At 56.8% G+C, this 21,020-nt stretch overlaps 2 protein-coding genes across 5 annotated transcripts in view; both read left to right on the top strand.

The window, feature by feature from the left end:
- OSGIN1 (oxidative stress induced growth inhibitor 1) overlaps positions 1–14,639 on the top strand; it is an 18,550-nt gene extending 3,911 nt beyond the window's left edge. The window contains 7 exon segments of the mRNA XM_017860969.1: positions 5,835–5,933; positions 7,429–7,565; positions 9,058–9,249; positions 9,472–9,563; positions 13,314–13,588; positions 13,591–13,672; positions 13,710–14,639. Of these exon segments, the coding sequence (XP_017716458.1) occupies positions 5,835–5,933; positions 7,429–7,565; positions 9,058–9,249; positions 9,472–9,563; positions 13,314–13,588; positions 13,591–13,672; positions 13,710–14,319 (1,487 nt within the window). The 3' untranslated portion in view covers positions 14,320–14,639.
- Positions 14,640–15,853: 1,214 nt separating this feature from the next.
- NECAB2 (N-terminal EF-hand calcium binding protein 2) overlaps positions 15,854–21,020 on the top strand; it is a 38,740-nt gene continuing 33,573 nt past the window's right edge. For 2 of the 4 annotated variants that reach the window (XM_017860958.1, XM_017860947.1), the window contains exons 1-2: positions 15,854–15,905; positions 19,151–19,175. The gene's annotated coding sequence lies outside the window, so the exon portion shown is untranslated. Of the gene's footprint in view, positions 15,906–18,146; positions 19,176–21,020 lie in introns of those variants that run through there. The other 2 variants (XR_001883148.1, XR_001883149.1) reach the window with 2 other exon arrangements.

Raw genomic sequence — 21,020 nt, 5'->3', positions numbered from 1 at the left:
TCCCTCCCTCCCTGCTTCCCTCCTTCCCTGCCTTCCTCCCTCCTTCCTGCCCTCCTTCCTCCCTACTTCCCTCCCTCCCTCCCTGCTTCCCTCCCTTCCTGTCTTCCTCCCTCCCTGCCTTCCTGCCTCTCTCCCTGCCTTCCTCCCTCCTTCCCTCCGTCCCTCCCTACTTTCCTCCCTCCTCCCTCCCTCCCTGCCTTCCTCCCTCCTTCCCTCCCTCTCTCTCTGCCTTGCTCCCTCCCTCCCTGCCTTCCTCCCTCCTTCCCTCCCTCCCTCCCTACTTCCCTCCCTGCCTCCCTTCTGTTTAACCGATATTGAGCACCGATGTGTGCTAAGTGCTATTCTAGACACTGGGTAGAACAATCACGAATACACCTTCCTGCCCACACAGAGCTCACATTCTGGTTTGGGAAGAGAGACAATAAAATAATTCAGAAACAGGCCAGGTGCGGCATCTCGCCTGTAATCCCAGCACTTTGGGAGGCTGAGGCAGGCAGATCATCTGAGGTCGGGAGTTCCAGACCAGCCTTGCCAACATGGTGAAACCCTATCTCTACTAAAAATACAAAATTACCGGGTATGGTGGCGCACGCCTGTAATCTCAGCTACTCAGGAGGCTGAGGCAGGGGAATCGCTTGAGCCCGGGAGGTGTAGGTTGCAGTGAACCGAGATTGCGCCATTGCACCCCAGCCTGGGAAACAAGAGCTAAACTCCGTCTCAAATAATAATAATAATAATAATTAGGAAACAGCAAGGTGTGGGGTGTGCAGTGCTACCCACACAAAACAGGAGAGAAGAGCCAGGGAGCAGGCTTCAAGTTCTAAGCATGGCAGCCAAGAAAGATGTCATTTAAACCCTCACAGCCACTCTGGCAGAGACAGTCTGTGACTTGGCCCCAGTTTTCAGATGAGAAAACTGAGGTGTGGGCCCTAAGCAGCTTGCCAGAGCCCTGCAGCCAGGAAATGGCAAAGGTGGATTCTCAGCCCAGGCAGGCTGGTGCCAGAGGGCTTTTGGGGGCTGGAGGGTGCAGTAGAATCCTGGTGGAATGAGGGAACTGGACGGGTTTACTTTGTGTGCCGGACAAAGCCATCTCCTCCTCCCTTGTGGGAAAGGCCAGGCTGGCTCATTCAGAGGTCACTGGTTCCTCCTCCAGAGACTGAGCCCCGGGGACGGGGGTCTGGCTGGGGGGAGGTGGCTGGGAGGCAGCGTCACCCTAGGCCCCCTGGCAGGCTGCCCAGCAGGGGCCCTTTAAGGCTGGCCATGAGGCAGGCAGTGTGACACCCGCAAGTTCATTCATCACGGGTCCCTGCTGACTCACGCTTATGAAAGTGATTTTCCTGGCCCCGCCCACTGCCTGCGCCGCCTCCTCCCTCCCTGTGAAATACCCTCACTTCCCTCTGGCCTCTCAGAGCCTCTTGGATCCCCACGGGGTAATGGGTGTCCCGATCTCACGGGGGACTTTGTGATCTGTGATCCCCTGACCCTCCTAGAGCACAACTTGGCCAGGCTCACCGGGCTCCCGCACCACTGCCTGTCAGGTGAGTGTCCGGGGCCAGGCTCCGGGGCAGGGAATCAGGCACATCCCAGGCACCAGGGGCAGGCCCAGCTGGAGTGGAGGGTCTGCAGAGCCCGGGCGCCAGGCAGTGATCCCGGGTGGTCCTGAGTGGAGGCCCTCCCCTGGGTTCTCTGGAGCCCGGCAGGATTCTCCCCTACCCCAGGTTCCTCCCAGATCCTCAGCTGTGTCCCTGTCCGGGTGCCTGGCACCCTCAGCCAAGCAGCTGAAGTGGCCACAGTCCCAGCGTACCCTGGCCCATGTAACCGCCGTTCCTAGCAGGAAAGAGGGGTGTGGCCAGCCCGGGTGTGCAGCCCAGCTGTTCTAAGGCCACTGTATCGGCAGCCAGGCTGGGTGCCCTCTGGGTTTCTGCTTCTGCTCAGGAGGGACAGGGTCCGTGGGTGCCCGTGAACAGCCCCCAGCCCCTGAGGTCCCAGCGACTTAGCTTCTCTCAGGAGGCTCAAGAGTGCGGTGGGTCGGGAGGGCGGCCCCTGGGAGGCTGGGGAGCTGCAGGAGATCCTGGGCTCCAGGTGTGCGGCACTGGGGTGAGGGCTCATCTGTGATAAACAGCAAGTGCCGCTTGCGTGGACAGACCACCACCTCCCACTTTAGCCCCCCCAGGGCTTCATGTCACTTTCTTGGTCTCCCTGTAATCAGTTGTTTTACTGGAGGGGACTTGGCAGAACTAAGATTTGTCACATGGCCATGGTCTTGGAAACTCCTAGGTGACCTGAGGCAAGACGCCCACTCCTCCTGAAGAGCGTTTCTTCCTCTGCACAATGGGGATAAGAAAGCCCACCTCTTGGGGTGTCTTCAAAGGCAAATGAGTAAATGGCCACTAGAAAGAAATGCAGACATACAGGTGTCCCAGAGTCTCAGAGCAGTTTGCAGCTTTAACAACCTCAGAAGTACAAATGCTGCGCACTTGAAAGAAACGTCAGTCGAAGGTGCAACTGTTTTCATTTCTTTTATCATATTTGCCTTTGTGAAATTTGAAACATCAATTTTTAATGGTAACTTCTTTCCATCAGCTGCCATCTTCAATCAAAGGGAGTTAAAAAGATAACATTAAAATTGATTCTTCCAACTCCATAAAACTGAAAAGCACAAAAAGAATTGAAATGAAACTTTTGAATGCTCTTTTGTAAGTTGGCAGCATATTTGTCTGAGGTAATGAGTGACAGCGTCAAGCTGCTTGGGACTTTGGGGCATCCTGGGTCACTCTGCACAGGAAGTGACTTCTCAGGTCCAGCCCCTGGGTGGTGACCTCACGTATGTGGCATCCAGAAGCTTCTGTTCAGGTGCCTGAGGACAGTCTCAGGAGGGAGCCCTGGACTTGGAGCCCCAAAGCTCTGGCGGTAAATCAGTGCCCTCTGCTGCCTGCAGAGGGTGGTAAAGGGCAGCTGGTTCTGATTCCTCACTGGCCAACAGGGGCTCCTGCAAGTGTCTTTCTCGGGGTGGTGGAAGAATCCAAAAGAACAAAGGAGGAGCAGGGCATGGCCCAGGGCAGGTGCACTGGGGCAGATGGAGCAGGTTGGCTCACCCGTTTGAGGAAGGGGTTGGGGTGTCTGGGGGGTCAGCCCACGGGGATCAAATATCGGTTCCATCGCCCACCGGCTCGATAGCCTCAGGGCATGGCTTCACCTCTCCAAGCCTCAGTCTCCTCATCTGCAAAGTGGGTTGCTAGGAGGATCAAAGGAGGTAATGTGGGGAAGGCCCTTACCAGGAGGTCCCATGCTCCCCAGTGGCTGCTGTTCCTGCAGACCATGATGAGCACTGAGGGGCTCCGAGCCATTCGAGGGTACCAGGAGCAAGCCAGAGAAAGGTACCAGGAGCGAGCCAGAGAAAACTCTCTGGGACCCGCAGTCCTATTCTCCAAGGCCTCTGGGTATACCCAGCGCTCAGGGTCAATGAGAAATGATCCCTTCCCGGCCAGAACACCAGGTCATCAGCTGTCCCTCTGCCTCCCCGCCTGCCACTAGCACTGTGACAGAGCAGTGGGGGACCCTGGAATGGACACTGCACGTTCCACCTGGCAGAGGGGTCTCAGCAGGAGCTGTCACAGCCCTCGGGGCACAGAGAAGGCTCTGGAGCAGGACGACCTGGGCTCCGATCCAGCCCAGCCTGTGAAAGCTGGTTCAACCACCTTGCAGACTGTAAAGGGCCGTGAGAAACTCTCTGGCCCTCAGAGTACTTACAACAACCCGATTAAATAAGGATTCAGTTTGTTAATGTGTATTAAGTGTTGAGATCATGCCTGGCACGCAGCCTACTCCACAGAAGTATGGAAATGTCAGCCACATGCTGTCTTTGTTGTTCTTGTGACTATTACTATTATTATGATTGGTGGCGGCGTCACCCTGAAATCCCCTCCCCAGGCAGGCATCCTGGGGCCTTGCAGGGAGCTGGGCATGAAGAGGCCATGTGGTCCCTGGTGAGTGCAGGATGTCACCTTCCTTCTCTCCAGAAAGGGAGGAGGAGGTCTTGGGTGCAGGGCATAGGGGCTTGCCTAGACAGGACACGGAAGCTGTCCCTGGCCCCCACCCCAGCGGAGGCAAGAAAGGCGGCGCTCAGGGGAGCAGAGAGCACCAACACAGGGGTCCCTGACAGACCCCTTCCCTGCTGGGCTCATCCTTACCCTCGAAGCCTCCTTCTCCTCACCTGCAAGACGGAGGTGACAGGGCTCACCTGTCAAGGCTGCTGAACGGCCTGGATGCTACTGCCTTAGATGCAACCTCCTTCCCACTGTAGAGTGCTGTGAGAAGGTCAGTTGTTGTCACTGTGGGGGGAACACTTGGGTCCTCTCAGTGGCCCATCTGTATGGCAGTCTCTCATCCATCTCCTCACAGCCTGCCTGGAGGCAGACGATGGTGTTTCTGTCACCCTGCACACATCAGAGGCCACACACTGGTCTCAGCTGTGTTTGGTTGGCCTGTTAAGGATCTGCCAAAACTGTACTTTCACTCATTGCGCACTTCTTCAAATCAGATAATTCACATAGAAATCCAGATTCCCACTTTCTCTGGAAGAATTCTGGAGGCAGGTTACCCTGGACCCCCACCCCTGGCCACTCTGGATGGTCCAAGCCCAGTGCCCTCCCACTCAGTCTTTCCCCTGTGAGTGTGACACCTGGATGGACCCTGGATCTCCACGGGGGACAGGCCGAATGGCGTGGGTGGTGGCACTGGCAGGGCCTTGGCACCAGCGAGCCCTGGGTTTCAAAGCCAGCTGCATGACACTGAGAAGCTTGTGCGACCTCTCTGAGCCCCGTTCACACATCTGTGGAATGGGACATTAATACGGCCAGGACTGCACAGGGTCCGTGTGAGGCGGATATGAGAAAAAGCATGTCAAATACCCGGTACAGAGTAAGTGCCAAATGCTCACCATCCCTGTGCCCACAAGGGTGTTGCCTTGTGGCTCTCAGGATGGCAGCATGTGGCCCTCGGGTGAGGCTAGTGTCCTCTGCGAGCTGGTGTAGGGGAGCAGGTGGGTCTGATGCCCCTCCAGGCACCGGCAGCTCTAGGACCAGCACCTGAGTCCCTTTGAGCGATTTGGGCCTGGGGCCAGCAGAGGGCGCCGCTGCCCCAGAGATGGCAGGTTCACCAGCACGTCCCCAAACCTGGCCACTGCTTCCATTTCCCCACGTCCAGCCCAGCCCCGGGGCAGGCCACAGCGCTGGCCCTTTCCCCGTGGCAAATTCGCTCCAGGCAGGTGCTTCCCGTCTGTGACCCCACTGCGTCCCTCAACCATCCTAGGAGATACTCATTGCTTCCATTTTACAGATGAGGAAACTGAAACCCAGAGAAGCCCGGGAATGGGATAGGGAGCAACTTACCAGGGCTGGGTGACGACTCCAAAGTCCACCAGGCCACACTGGGACTCGAGGGCTGTGGCCCACGGAAGGGCCTGGCAGGGCTTGTTCCTGGGTTGGGCTGGAATGGCCTGTCGGGAAGACAGATAATGAGCTTCGGGGACTGTTGCTGCTCCAGTGAGATGGGAGAGTAGAGTGAGGCTCAGAGGGACAGTGGCTGCCTGGGGCGACCAGGCCAGAGGAGGGGAGGTCACGTCCTGCATGACCTGGGAGGGGTGGGGCAGACGGGCTGTTGGGAGCAGAGGCTGTGTGGGAGCAAGAAGGGAGTCCCATCAGATGTGCCTCACAGGGACCCCAGACAAGACGCTAGGGGCCACAGGAGGCCACCCTAGCCGGGAGGTGGAGTGGCTGTGTGGACACCCAGGCCTCACCCGAACGGGCTCTTCCTTCCCCTCTCCCCCGCTCCAGGTCTGCCGCCAGCCCCAAGCCCCCCACCAGCCATGAGCTCCTCCGGAAAGGACCACCTCGGCGCCAGCAGCTCAGAGCCCCTCCCAGTCATCATCGTGGGTGAGTGTCAGCGCCAGCCGGGGAGGGGCTCCACTGAGCCTTCCGGGTACCCCCCAGGTCTGAGGGCAGGAGCTGGGCAAGTCCAGGCCTGGCCTCTTTTTTTGTATTTCGGGGTTTTGTTTGTTTGTTTGTTTTTCTTTTGAGACAAAGTCTCACTCTGTCACCCAGGCTGGAGTGCAGTGGTGCGATCTTGGCTCACTGCAACCTCCGCCTCCCGAGCTCAAGCGATTCTCCTGCCTCAGCCTCCCGAGTAGCTGGGATTACAGGCGCCCGCCACCACGCCCGGCTAATTTTTGTATTTTTAGTAGAGATGGGGTTTCATCATGTTGGCCAGGCTGGTCTCGAACTTCGGGCCTCAAGTGATCTGCCTGCCTCGGCCTCCCAAAGTGCTGGGATTATAGGTGTGAACCACCATTCTTGGCCCAGGCCTGGCCTCTTTACAGTGGTCTTTAAATTAAGCCATTGAGCATTTACTATGTGGCCAGTGCTAGGCTTAGCAGTTTATAAACTATCATTCCCTTTTACGCCTCTGAGAACCCAGGGCTCTAGAACACACCCATCAGCTGGAGGCAACCCAGCGTGGGGCAGGGAGGCCTGGTCCTGAACCCACACTGGTCCCATGACTACCCTGTGCCCAGCACTGTGCTAGGTGCCCACACGAGAGGACACAGCAGCAGTTTATAATTCCTGTCCTCCGTCTGCAAAAATGGGGACAGATGACCCCCCAGTATGCAGGCGCCCAGTTGAGCCACGTGAGATGGTCATTTCTGTAAGGCAAAAACAGATGGGTGCCTGTGATTTCTTATGGTTCCTCCTGGTATCCTACATATGAGTAATATTCTGAATCAGACGAGATAAGGAGAGGGGAAAGGACAGATAAAAAGAGAAGCGCTGTCACAGGGCTGTGCCTGGTGAATTGCCCAGGAAGCACCACAGATGGTGGCGCAGTTCTTCAGACGTGCAAGCAGCAGACCCAACAGGTGGCCCGGCACCCACGAGCACCCACCACTCAAGCTCGCCCCCAGGCCACATAGCAGTCTGTGCTACATTCGCTCATCCATCTGACCTAGTTCTTAGCAATGTCAGAATCTCAGTCGTGTTGTCAGAGGTTCCCCCTGTCTGGGTTTTCATCCCGGCTCGTCTACCTTCCAGCCGTGTGACCACAGGCAAGTTACTTAACCTCTCTGTACCCATTTCCTCAAGGATAAAAGGAGGAAAAGAGTAGCACTTGCCTCGCTGAAGCTATTTTGAGGCTATTGCGAAAGCCCTCAGTACAATTCCTGGCACAGAGGAAGCTCTCAACAGTTATTCATTCCTTCTTTTTTAAATTATCATTAGGCACAGTGTCTGGCACAGGCTAAGGGCTTAATCAATATTTTATTTTTATGAATGAAGGATACATGAATGAATGTGCCACATCTAGATCAAAGCGTTCCGCAGTAGTATCTCCCACCTGAAAAGGCCACCCCCTTTAACCTCCACCCTCTCTCCCCAGGTAACGGCCCCTCTGGGATCTGCCTGTCCTACCTGCTCTCCGGCTACACACCCTATGTGAAGCCAGATGCCATCCACCCACACCCCCTGCTGCAGAGGAAGCTCACCGAGGCCCCGGGGGTCTCCATCCTGGACCAGGTGGGTAAGCCTGGGGCCGGAGCTCTGAGGAGGACACACCCGCCCTTGGAAAACTACCGAAGCTTTCCCAGGGAAAAACAATAGTGTGTGTTTGCTGGAAACAAGCCCAAACACAGAATTCAGGAATCCACACAGTCAGCCACGGAGATCATGAAAATCAGAGACCCACAAATGCCACATGGGGTAGGACTCACTATGCCCTAGACCTGTGGTTCTCAAGGAGGGGATGATTTTTCTCCTCAGGGGACACCTGGCAATGTCTGGCGACAATTTGGGTTGTCATGGCAGGGTGGTGGGACTATCAAATCTAGCAGGGTGGAGGCCAGGGATGAGGCCAGGGATGCTGGCAAACGTCCAGCACTGCACAGGACAACGAGGGTGGTGGAACTGAAATATCTGCGGTGGAGTTTCTCAACCTTGGCCCCACTGACATTTGGATGACTTTGTTCTAGCTACAAAGAATGATCTGGCTCAAATGTCAATGGGGCCAAGGTTGAGAAACTCTGCCACAGATATTTCAGTCCCACTACCTCCTGCCCACAAGGGTTTGCAAATCCTCCCTCCATACCCCTTGTTTTCCACTGTGCCCCTCCACGACCTCCCCTTGTTGACCTCCCTCGTCAGGCAGCGTACATCCTCCTGTTCCCCTCCTGCCCAAGTTGGGGGTGAGGAAATAGGTCTTGACCATTTGATCTGGACCAGTATTTTTCCAAATGCTCTCCATAGAATACTAGGTCCTCAGTATAATATACAGAGAAAAATGTCCCCACTCCAGTAAAACAGGGACATACTGGGCTTGGCAAAATTAAACAGGTAAATGATGGATGGCTGCAGGACTTGTCAGAACCCGCCTGTATTATCTACTGTTAAGAGGCAGCACCGCCGGCCGGGCACGGTGGCTCAAGCCTGTAATCCCAGCACTTTGGAAGGCTGAGGCGGGCGGATCACGACGTCAGGAGATCGAGACCATCCTGGCTAACACAGTGAAACCCCGTCTCTACTAAAATACAAAAAATTAGCCAGGTGAGGTGGCGGGCGCCTGTAGTCCCAGCTACTCAGGAGGCTGAGGCAGGAGAATGGCGTGAACCCAGGAGGCGGCGCTTGCAGTGAGCCGAGATCACGCCCACCGCACTCCAGCCTGGGCGACAGAGCAAGACTCCGTCTCAAAAAAAAACAAGCAAAACAAAAACAAAGAGGCAGCACCTCCCAAGCTGATCTGACCACGCTCATATTAGGGTAGGGATGTAGGCTCAGGCATCGCCCCAGTCTCATCCAAGCTTGCCCATTTGCTCTGTACTCTGGGACCCTTGGCCTCCTGGAAAGCCCTCAAAATGAGAGCTTCAAACCGCCCCCAGTGCGCGCATCTCTCTGAGACCCTCCAGTGCCACGGAAATGGCCCAGCCCCAGTCCCCACATTCCTGCCCAGCCTGAGACTCTGGGGAGATGACCCCGCCCTCCTCCAGCAGCCCCTCTGACCCGTGCCCCCCTCCAGGACCTGGACTACCTGTCTGAAGGCCTCGAAGGCCGATCCCAAAGCCCCGTGGCCCTGCTCTTTGATGCCCTTCTGCGCCCGGACACAGACTTTGGGGGAAACATGAAGTCGGTCCTCACCTGGAAGCACCGGAAGGAGCACGCCATCCCCCACGTGGTCCTGGGCCGGAACCTCCCCGGGGGAGCCTGGCACGTAAGTGGGGCAGCGAGGGCATGCCTTGTAGGGGGCGCTCTCTCCCTCATTCTCCCCACTTGGAGCTGGGACTCTAGCATCTCCCTTTCCTCATTCTCTACCCCGCAACCCTGCCTCTCCCTCCTCCCTCCACCCAGCCCCAGCCAAGGCCTCCCATGCCCTCTAGCCCCAAATGGGTTCAGGTTAGCAGAGGCTTGGACCAAAGTGTTCCTTTTCCTGCAGTCCATCGAAGGCTCCATGGTGACCCTGAGCCAAGGCCAGTGGATGGGGCTCCCGGACCTGGAGGTCAAGGACTGGATGCAGAAGAAGCGAAGGTGAGGCTGCCCCAGGACGCCTTGGGGGACACGGAAGGTTGGGCCTGTGAACCCAGAAAATCTGAGACAGGTCTCAGTTACTTTAGAAAGTTTATTTTGCCAAGGTTGAGAACGCACCCATTACACAGCCTCAGGAAGTCCTGAGGACGTGTACCCAAGGTGATCGGGCACAGCTTGGTTTTGTACACTTTAGGGAGACATGAGACATGAATCAGTATTTGTAAGTACACTGGTTCGGTCTGGAAAGGTGGGCCAACTTGAAGCAAAGGCAGGAAGCGGGGAGGGGCTTCCAGGTCACAGGTAGGTGAGAGATAAACAGTTGCATCCTTTTGAGGTTCTGATGAGCATCTCCAAATGAGGCGATCAGATATGCATCTATCTCCGTGAGCAGAGGGGTGACTTTGAATAGAAGGGGAGGCAGGTTGACCCTCAGCAGTTCTCAGCTTGACTTTTCCCTTTAGCTTAGTGATTTGGGGGTCCCAAGATTGATTTTCCTTTCACAGGCCCCCCACACTGAGCCCAGGAGCCAGAGGTACAGGGGTTCAGAGTGCATCTGGTCTGTCTTCCTCTTCTTCCAGAGGGGGAAACTGAGGCTCAGATAGGGAAAGGACTTGTCCACCCCACATGAGTGGAGCTGAGCAGCAGAGCTGGGCTCCCCCGAGGACCCCCTGTCCTATGCAAGCAGCAGACCATCCGGTCACATGGCCCCCAACTGGGCCTCCCCGGAGTGCCCCAGCCCCTAAGGAGGGTAACAGCTGGCCCCTGGCCCTCACGCCCTGCCCCATGCCTCTGGCACAGGTCCCCCAGTCCTTGTGGTCTCCCTTTAGCCCCTCCCTCTATTCTGAGCCTGGCCTAGAACAATCTTTCTGACTCAGCTAATAGGGTGACTTTCTTTTTTCTTCTTTTTTTTACTGCTTTTGCTACAGGTGAGTTTCATCCTTAACCATGAGCCCACAAGTTGGGTAAATTAACTCACCTAAGGTCATGCAGAGTATTGGAAATGCAGAAGGAAAACAGCTCACCCGAAACCCACACTTCTCCCCACCCTTTCACTCCTGGGGTATTTTCTCCCCATCTGGCTTCCTGCCCCATCATGGCCACCCTAGAGAAATGGTGTGTGAACCCTGAATATTTGAGACAGGTCTCAGTTAGTTTGGGAAGTTTAACGGCCAAGGTTGAGGATGCGTGACCATGACACAGCCCCAGGAGGTCCTGATAACACGTGCCCAAGGTGGTCGGGGTACAGCCTGGCTGTATACATTAGGGAGACTTGAGACATCAATCAATATATGTAAGATGGACATTGGTTCCGTCCAGAGGCGGGGCAACTCCAGCAGGGAGGGAGTGTCCAGGTCTCAGACAGGTGAGAGACAAACGGTTGCATTCTTGAGTTTCTGATGAGCCTTTCCAAAGCAGGCAATCAGATGTGCGTTTATCTCAGTGAGCAGAGGGAAGACTTTGAGCAGGATGGGAGGCAGCTTTGCCCTAAGCAGTTCTCCGCTTGACTTTTCCTTTAACTTAGTGATTCAGGGGCCCAAGATTGATTTTCCTGTCACAGTTTCAATCACTGAATAAAGGAGTTCCAGCCCCTGCTCCTCCCGGGGGTGTCCACTCAAGTGAGAAGCTGCCCCAGTGCAGATACTCGGGTGCAGTCTGCCTCTTGGGAAGCCCGGCCTCCTCTGCCCCCAGGGCTGTGACCCGGCTTGTGTCCCCAACGGCAGGCACTCCTGGCGTCCCCCACCAGGCCTCACTGTCTCTTTGATGCAAAGACTCTTCTGCATGTTTGGCAGGAAGACACCCAGGTTTTGTGTAGCTATGTGTTAGTAGGCAGCCAGAAGCTTTCATTTCACATGGGAGCACAGCCTTTTATAGCCTACTTCTGCATTTTCACATTCTATCCCAAGCATTTCATGTGGCGATGTCACAGCGTTCAAAACCCTCCTTTTACATGGCCTCACAATATTCCCAAAGGTGGGTAAGCATCCCCAGTCCAGCAAATCACCAAATGCTTATTATGTGCCAGGCCTTGGGCTTAGATATCAGAGCACAAAACCACCGCAGACACACCCCCTGCCCTCACGGCGCTGCCAAGGTTACCCAGCCCCTGCCAGCCCTGGAGCGTTCATTCTTTCCATTGTGTCATTATTATAAATAACTCCGCACAGAACATGCTCTTGGGACCGTCCTGTATCACAATCTTTACAAAAACTGAGAAAAGGAGAATGGCGGCCCACAGAGATAAACTCCAGGGTCACAGACGAGCTGCGCTGGGTTGACTGGCACGGCCTTGGGGGTCCATTGTCAGCTCCTGCTACATGTAGCCAGACAGCAGGTGGCACAGGATTCTCCCCTAAGGGAGTTCATCCCTAAGGGAGTTCATCCTGAACCGTGAGTCCACAAGCTAGGTAAATTAACTCATCTAAGGTCACACAGTGAGATACAGGAAGGTGCTAGGATGATGCCAAAGCCTGTCATTAAGCCCCACAAGAATGGGCCTGCAGTCACTGCCCCTGGGAAGAGTGACAATTAAAACACAACAATAGTAAAATGCCTCCCGCTGCTGTGTGGGCTGGGAATGACGTGAGTGCCTCACGTGGGAGTCTTTAAATCACCTTTTAAATTGACTACATATCGGCCAGGTGCAGTGGTGCGAGCCTGTAGTCCCAGCACTGTGGGAAGCCGAGGCCGGTGGATCACTTGAGGTCCAGAGTTCGAGACCATCCTGGCCAACACGGCAATACCCCATCTCTAATAAAAATACAAAAATTAGCCAGGCTTGGCGCTGCACGCCTGTAGTCCCAGCTACTCAGGAGGCACAGGCATGAGAATCGCTTGAGCCCAGGAAGCAGGGGCCGCAGTGAGCTGAGATCACGCCATGGCACTCCAGCCTGGGTGGCAGAGTGAGACTCCGTCTCAAAAAATAATAATAAAATACAATTTAAAAATTAGCTACATATAGAAAAGTATATAACTGCTGTGAGTACAGGTTGATTAAATTTATCAAGGTAAGCACAGAGAATCAAGAAACCGACCCTCTCCCCAGAAGCCCCCGTGCCCTTTCCGACCAGGACCCCTTCCCCGTCCCCGGAGGTAACCCCTCTCTTGATGTGCAGCTCCATAGATGAGTTCTGCCTGTTTCTGAACTCTATAAAAACAGAATCATACCATATTTAATCCTTTGAGGTGACAATCATGGTGGCCCATCCTCACGTGGCACTTACTTCCAGTCAGGTTCCATCCTAAGCCCTTTGTTTTTATCGGCTCACCAAATCCTCTCCACGACCTCACCAAATGCTCTCCATGACCTCACCAAATCCTCTCCACGACCTCAGCAAATGCTCTCCATGACCTCACCAAATCCTCTCCATGACCTCACCAAAGCCTCTTCACGACCTCATGAAATAGGTCCTGCCACCAACATCTTCCTCATTTTGCAAACTGGGGAAACAGACACAGCTCCCTGATGGCAGAGTCAGGATTCGAGCCCAGGCAGTGTGGCTCTGGAGGCTACACTCTGAACCCCACCCTATACCACCCTACACTACCCTATACCACCTCTCCTGAGGGAGGTACCCTTGTTAGCTCCAAGAGGAGACTGAGGCTTGGAGAGGTTGAATTACCTGGCCCAGTCCTACAGCTACAGCCTAGTCCAGCTCCAGGGCCTGATACTGCCCTGGACCTCTCCCATCCCACCCAGCCCCCCAACCCTTAACAGTGTCTGACTCTGGCCTCCTGCATCCTCCCCAACAGAGGCCTTCGCAACAGCCGGGCCACGGCCGGGGACATTGCCCACTACTACAGGGACTACGTGGTCAAGAAGGGTCTGGGGCATAACTTTGTGTCCGGTGCTGTAGTCACAGCCGTGGAGTGGGGGACCCCCAATCCCAACAGCTGTGGGGCCCAGGACTCCAGCCCCCTCTTCCAGGTGAGCGGCTTCCTGAGCAGGGACCAGGGCCGGCAGCCCTTCTCGCTGTGGGCCCGCAACGTGGTCCTCGCCACTGGCACGTTCGACAGCCCAGCCCGGCTATCCTACCAGGGGAGGCCCGGCCCTTCATCCACCATGAGCTGTCCGCCCTGGAGGCGAGAACCTACAATGTTGTGTGGGTGCTGTGACTTTTTTTTTTTTCTCCGCTCTTCTCCAGAGAGGACCTGTCCTTCATTTCATTGGTGCGGCGGCTGTCAGCGCTCTGATCTTACAGTCCTCTACCCGCGCCGCCACTTACTTTTACATACACTTCCACCCTCGTGATCCGTGATCCATGCCTTCCGCCGGGCTGTGGACGACCCCGGCCTGGTGTTCAACCAGCTGCCCAAGATGCTGTACCCTGAGTACCACAAGGTGCATCAGATGATGCGGGAGCAGTCCATCCTGTCGCCCAGCCCCTACGAGGGTTACCGCAGCCTCCCCGGGCACCGGCTGCTGTGCTTCAAGGAAGACTGCCAGGCTGTGTTCCAGGACCTCAAGGGTGTCGAGAAGGTCTTTGAGGTCTCCCTGGTGCTGGTCCTCATCGGCTCCCACCCCGACCTCTCCTTCCTGCCTGGGGCAGGGGCTGACTTTGCAGTGGACCCTGACCAGCCACTGAGCACCAAGAGGAACCCCATTGACGTGGACCCCTTCACCTACCAGAGCACCCGCCAGGAGGGCCTGTACGCCATGGGGCCGCTGGCCGGGGACAACTTCGTGAGGTTTGTGCAGGGGGGAGCCCTGGCTGTGGCCAGCTCCCTGCTAAGGAAGGAGACCAGGAAGCCACCCTAACACCCGGCCAGACCTGCTGGCTCCCAGGCCCTGAGAGGACAAAGATGACCACATCTCTGCTGGATATAGGGCCCATCCAAAGATGCCCCAGGAAGGGGCGTCAGCCCACATAGCTGACCTTTGGGGTCAAGAGGAGTAGGGATCCCAGTGTCTGAGGTGGTAACAGTGGCCACAGGCCAGGGTCGGCCTAGACCTAGGATTTGGGGGGAAAGCTGCTGGTGTGAGCTGGGATCACCAGGACCAGCTGAGCACCCAGCAGGAGACCTTCAGGCCTGCACCTTCCAGAAGCAGGTCCCAAATAAAGCCAGTGCCCACCTGCACTCATGCGTCTGAGGACTCTGTGCTGAGGGAGGGAGCTGTGTTCCCGGGACCCTGCGCTGGGCTCGGGGGAAGGGAGGGAAGGGGATTGGGGGAGGAGTCCTGGGGCATGTGGTCCTGGATGAGGTCCATGACTGGGGCCTTGGGGTACAAAGGATGGTGCCCCAAGTGTGGGGGCAGTTGAGCGGGCAGCTGTACTACAGCCTGGGGGTGGGAGTGGCGGGTGTGTGCAGGGAGTGGTGTCCCGGAGAGTGCTGCAGTTCTGCACCCCCCCCGAAGTCTGTCCCCCCTCCTCTCTGTTCTGCCACGTGGCTTCCTTTCAGTCCCTCCTGCTGGCCAGGTCCCTGCCTGCTGCAGGGCCTTTGCACAGAGGGTCCCCAGCCCAGGACAGTTTCCCACCTTTCTTTAATTCCTCTTCCTTGGGATCTCTCAGCATAAGAATCACTTCCTCTAGGAAGCCTCTTCTGACACAAATCCCTCCACTGCCATCACAGCAAAGACTCCTCTCATGGTCCAAGGTGCTACCTTTTCATAGCAGTTCAGTTTTATTTTCTATTTTTTTTTTTTTTTTTTTGAGACAGAGTCTCATTTTGTTGTCCAGGCTGGAGTGTAGTGGTGCTTGGTTCACTACAACCCCTGCTTCTGAGTTCAAACGATTCTCCTGCCTCAGCCTCCCAAGTAGCTGGGATTACAGGTGCCTGTCACCTCGCCCAGCTAGTTATTTTATTTTTAATAGACGGGGGTTTCACCATGTTGGCCAGGCTGGTCTTGAACTCCTGACCTCAAGTGATCCGCCCTCTTTGGCTCTCCAAAGTGCTGGTATTACAGGCATGAGCCACCACACCCTGCCAGCAGTTCAGTTTTAGTTGTTCATTTATTTGTGGAATCATTTCAGTGTTTGGCTCTGCCCACTTGGATGTAAGCTCCAGGAGCTCCAGGAGGCCAAGTACACCATCTGTTTTGTCCATTGCTACAACTCAGCACTTGGGCACCTGCCTGGCACCTAGTGGGTTCTCCTTAATTCATCTTTTAAATGAATGGGTGGATGGATGGATAGATGGGAGGATGGTTGGATGGATGGGAGGATGATGGGTAGGTGGATGGGAGGGAGGGTGGCTGGGTGGATGGATGGGAGGGAGGATGGATGGATGGATGGATGGATGGATAGATGGATGGGAGGATGGTGGGTGGATGGATGGATGAATGGATGGGACCCCGCGGACCCCGGCCCAGCCTCGCCGCGCGGGGGCACCGCCGTCATCCTGGACGTGAGTACGCGCCGGCCGGGACCCGGAGCCCCCTCCGCCCCTCGGGCGGACCCCGACGCCGCGACTCGCGAGGCCCCCCCTACCCGGGCAGGAGACCCCCGGCCCCTTCGCGTGCCAGAGCGGGAGCCCCAGCCCCGCCACGTCCAGGCCGGTCTCCAACCCAGTTGTCTCCCTGGGCCGGGAGACCCCCTCCTCCGCCCCTCCACCCGCACTTCTCCGAGTCCCTGCCTGCCCACAGTGAGGACCCGTGAGCCCCAGACCCGGCCACTGTCCCCCTAGTTTTGTCCAAGCCAACCCCCCACCCTTTACCCCGCGGGACTGGAGTCCCTCGCCGCCTCCAGCCCCCTCCTCCTCTCCATCCCGGCTCCTGTCCGGAGCGATACTTTTCAGAGGCCCCCAACAACCCCTACCTCTAGCCCAGCTCTCTTTGCTCTAGACCCTGAGCCCCCGCTCATCTCACGCCCAAAGACCCTTTGCCCCAGCTACTGCCACTTTAAAAGTGAAGCTCCCTCCCCACCTTCTGTCTTCTCGTCTCCTTTCCGTAGAGCCAGAGCCATCGCCCATCAGCCCTGAGCCAGTACCTCTCTGGTCTTCTCCACCCCGCCCCCTTCCATTCCAAGCCCTCTCCTGTCCTCTGTACCCTTCCCCACACCCCTCTACCCTAGCGAGAGCTGGGTCCTCTTCATGGACCAGACTCACCCCTCACCCCTCCTAACTCCCCTGGGACGCAAACCGCCCGCCTCTGGGAAGCCCACCCCACCCGGGAGGGAGCGGCTTGGAGGAAGAAGACTTCTCCCGGCAGAGAGCACTAGGAGGAGGTGGACGGGGCTTCTGGGGGTGTGGACTGCGTGTTCCAGCGAGGGTCCTTCTGGGGTGGCGCTGGGGGCTGCCTCTGCCTGTGTGGTGGATTTCTGGGAGAGTGGTGGGTGTGTGTGAATGTGTGCACACGCGTGTACAGCAGATCCCTGTGAGTAGGGGGGGCTCCCTCCCTTCCTCTCTCCTCTTCCCTGCTCCTGGAACCCTTGGCAGGGTCTGGACTCGGGGCGGGGGGTGCTGGACAAAGCAGGGGAAGCTCTAGAGTGCCACACTCACAGGCACACACACGCGCACGCACACATAGCCAGAGAAACACCTGTGCAGCCACACACACACCCCCCACCCCGTCTCAGGACCCCCACAGAGCTCCCACTGAAAGTCCTAGGCAGAGCCCTGCAGGCCTAGGCTGCCCTGCACGGAAGCCCTGCCCAGTGAGGGTGGGGGCTCTGAGCCTCCGTCTCCTCACCAGCCAAATGGAGTGATGAGCGGTGGCGGGGCGGGGGGTGCTCCTGCAGACTCCTGGAGCTGGCTGACATTACCAGGTGTCAGCCCTGCCATGTCACTCATGTGTTCAGCATTCTTGCCCAGAGCCAGCACCTGCCTGGTGCCTGGCCTCAAGGGGGATCTGGGACACCCAGATAGGGGCCCCAGCTTTGAGGAACCTTGCCCAGTCAGGAACAGGGCTGCAGGGTGCCCAGGCTGGATCTTTGAGGAGGGCCTGGGGGTCTGAGGTTCAGCTGGGAGGAGGGGTGATGTTTGAGAGGCCCTCCCGTGCTTCAGTCTCACCGCCCAGGTGCCTGGAAATGACCAAGGGTGCCCCTGTCTCGTTGCTTGGAGGGATGGGGGTGGAGGGCATCTGTCCTTTACCCTAAGGCGAGGACAGAGGGTGGAAGGGTCAGAGTGAGTATTACCTCCTCCTCCATGGCTGACCTGGCCCCAGCAGCCCTCCCTGGTGTCAGGAAATGTGCACATGTTGCTGCCCCTCCCTGGGTCTCAGCACCCTCCTTGCTACAACAAGCCAGTGAGATTGGGGTGGGGGCCACCCCAGACCCTGGGATCCTTCTCAGGCTTTAAAGTGCTGGTGGGCCAGGCACCGTGGCTCGTGCCTGTAATCCCAGCACTTTGGGAGGCCGAGGCGGGTGAATCATCTGAGGTCAGGGGTTCGAGACCAGCCTGACCAACAAGGTGAAACCCCGTCTCTACTAAAAAAAATACAAAAATTAGCCAGGCATTATGGCAGGGGCCTGTAGTACCAGCTACTGGAGACGCTGAGACAGGAGAATTGCTTAAACCTGGGAGGCAGAGGTTGCAGTGAGCCAAGATCGCGCCACTGCACCCCAGCCTGGGCAGCAGAGCGAGACCCCATCTCCAAAAATAAAAAATAAAAAGTGCTAGTGAATCAGTCCCCTTAGGATCTGGTGACGGTGAAAGGTCTGACTCCACTACAGTGCAGAGTAGGTGCGGCGTCCTGCATTGCAAACAAGCTCCTGCAGGACCGCCGAACAGCTCCTGTGAATAGCAAGGTCTTGGCACACAGGTGTCAACATTGTGCCTGGGAAGCTTTAAATATGCTGAAATCAGAGCGGGCCCTCACAACAGCTGATTCAGTCACCCTGGGGTGTGGCCTGGGCTGAGGCGGTTTTGAAAGCTCTCCAGGCGATGGTGCTGGAATGGGTGGAAAGCTGCCTTCGAGCCTCATCCTGGCAAGCGGCACCTGCCAGCCAGACCTTGAGGGAAGGGGAGCAGCTCTAGCCCAGGGATTTGGATGTCACTGGAAAGGCAGGAAGAGGAGGCACCTGGTCTGTAGGTTCAGGCCAGCCTTGGAGCTGCCCTTCACCCATCCCTGCCTAATGCAGCCAGAACCTCGTCTGTGGCTGCTTTTCTGAGCTCTTGGCGTCCTGTTTCTCCTCCTGCACCCCAAAATTAACACAGTCCTGCCTGTGGCTGGCATTGTCACCAGGCCTTGCAGACACCTCCGTTGGACTTATCCCAACCTCCCTGGAAACACACCAGGGGTTCTGGAAGGACTGCAGGGGTAAAGGTTGCGGCGCTCCCTGGGACACTGATTCGGAGTGGTTGTATGCAGCTGAGCATTTGGCAGTGGTGGAAGCTGCGTGGACTGATGACTGTGGATGTACACCTGCGGGGATGGCCGTAGGCCTGCGTGTGTCTGTCAACATGGCTGGGGGCAGGCTGGTGGTACTGGCAGCCGCTTCCACGTGGGCAAGGGGAAGGCCTCTGCCTGCAACATCCCTCTCCCGTTCCCCCTGGATCCCAGCCCAGGGATGGGGAGAGGGAAGGGGGGCTCAGCTTCCCAAGACCCTAAGCTGCTCCTGGGAGAAGAGAAGGATCCCAGTATCCGGTCAGAGGCCGCCGGAAGGGCTTGCCTCTCCCTGGCCCAGGGCTGACTCAGCCTCTCTTTTCTGCAGATTTTCCGCCGTGCGGACAAAAATGGTGAGTTTGCCTTCCAGGCAGTCTGCCGCCCCACTCCTTCTGTCCTTGTGCTTCATGGGGAGGGGATCAGGGATAGGAGACATGTGCAACCTTGAGCCTAAAGGCTTGGAGCGCAGGGGTCTGAAATTAGAAGGCCAAATCCTTCTGCTGCTCTGTGCCTCAGTCTCCCCATCTGTAAAATGGGAATCCTAGTAGGACCTACTTAGCAGGGACACCTCCACTCGAGGGCTCAATGAGTCATGTCTGTGATGCCAAGAACAATGGCTGGCTGTGGTAAGTGCTGGGTGTACTTTAGGCCTTTTCCTAGCTGGGCTGGACCAGAGGAGCCCAGGCTGGGGCCCAGAAACCCTCCTTTAAAGGAAGCCCCCAGCTTCACGCTAGGCCCTTTACAAGCCTTGGTGCACTTCTTCGTAGCAACCTGAGCAGTCAGTGCTCTTGCCTGTGTTGACACCATAGCGGCCCAGAGAGGTTAAGCAATTTGCCCCAGGGTTACCCAGCTGCATGAAAGAAGTGGAGGCTCTCCTGCAGACCCGGGCCCTTTTCCCCATATCGCTCAGCCTCTTCAAAAATGTGAGCGGCATCTTGTGCCACGGAATTCATAGCACTCCACTTCTCCTGACTCCTTGGAAGGGCTCCACTTGGAGAAGGAGCCCAGGCCTTGAGAATAAGCACGGTTAGGAAGGCCCAGCTGAGCCTCAGCTAACACAAAGCACCACACCTCCTTAAAAATACCATACAGGTGCAGCGCAAGTCACTGTGGACTTTAACCAAGACACATTCCCTCTCTGGGCCTTGGATTTCCCGCGGGGAAAGTGGGGCAGTAACACTTGCCCTGCCTTCTTCTCTGGGTTTTGGGGAAAAGCCAGAAAGGGGGTGTGGGTGACAAATGTTTTTAAAGAGAATTGAGTGCTCCTGGTGTGTTCATTCATTGAGAAAATCCACATCAAGTACCAAACCTGTGCCAGGGGAAGAGCAGGCAACAGAGACCCTGTGACCTGCCCCGGGACCCTTGGTCCTCAACACCTCTGGCTCCGGTTCCTCTCCTGCACAAGCTGGAGTTGAGGATGGCAGCTCTGGTCTGGGTCTCCAGCACCCGCCTCATCCCTGGGAGTTCCTGTTGATGGCTCCCACCCAGGGCGGTTGCAGGGTGGAGTTGGAGGCCTTGGATGGGGGTGGAAGGGCAGTGCACAGGCCTGGGCTGGAATCAGTTCCGACAAGTCTCCCACCCTGGCCTCCTGCATCCCTGGGGGTGACGGTGACCACTCCCAGGCTTCTGGGGAAGAAGGACCATCAGCAGTGATTCCATACGGAGGAGAGGAGGAAATAAGAGGGACGTAGGGAGATGAAGTGGCTCTGGAAAAACAGCCGTAGCACCATGGCGTGAAGAGCCTTGGAGATGAGCCAGGGGAAACAGGAGGCTGTCCCTGAGATGGGGTCACTGGAACCCTCAGCGTCATTGCCTGTGTGCTGGTCTGGCTCCTCCAGCAGGTTGAGAGGTAGGGATTTGGGTTTGTCCCTTGTCCTGGGCCCGATACCCAGCACACAGTAGGTCCTCGGTAAATGTCTGTAGACTTCGTGGACGTGTTTGTTGGTGAGAGTGTAGCTGTGCGTATCTCGGTGACACAGCAGCGTACAGCTGCTGGCAATGCGTGTGTCCAGTGTGGGCCTCTAGCCACAGCTGTATATCCCGAGTGTGTGTGTGTGCGTGTAGTTTGTGTGCAGAGCAGGTGTGGGCCTCTACCATGGCTGTACATCCTGAGTGTGTGTGCAGTTTGTGTGTGTATGTGTGTAGTTTGTGTGCAGAGCAGGTGTGGGCCTCTACTATGGCTGTACATCCCGAGTGTG

This window comes from Rhinopithecus bieti, unplaced genomic scaffold (genome assembly GCF_001698545.2).
Source record: "Rhinopithecus bieti isolate Rb0 unplaced genomic scaffold, ASM169854v2 scaffold_1618, whole genome shotgun sequence".
Taxonomy (NCBI): Eukaryota; Metazoa; Chordata; class Mammalia; order Primates; family Cercopithecidae; genus Rhinopithecus; species Rhinopithecus bieti.
Note: the sequence above shows the minus strand (reverse complement) of the source record. Positions and strands in the feature narration are given on the sequence as shown.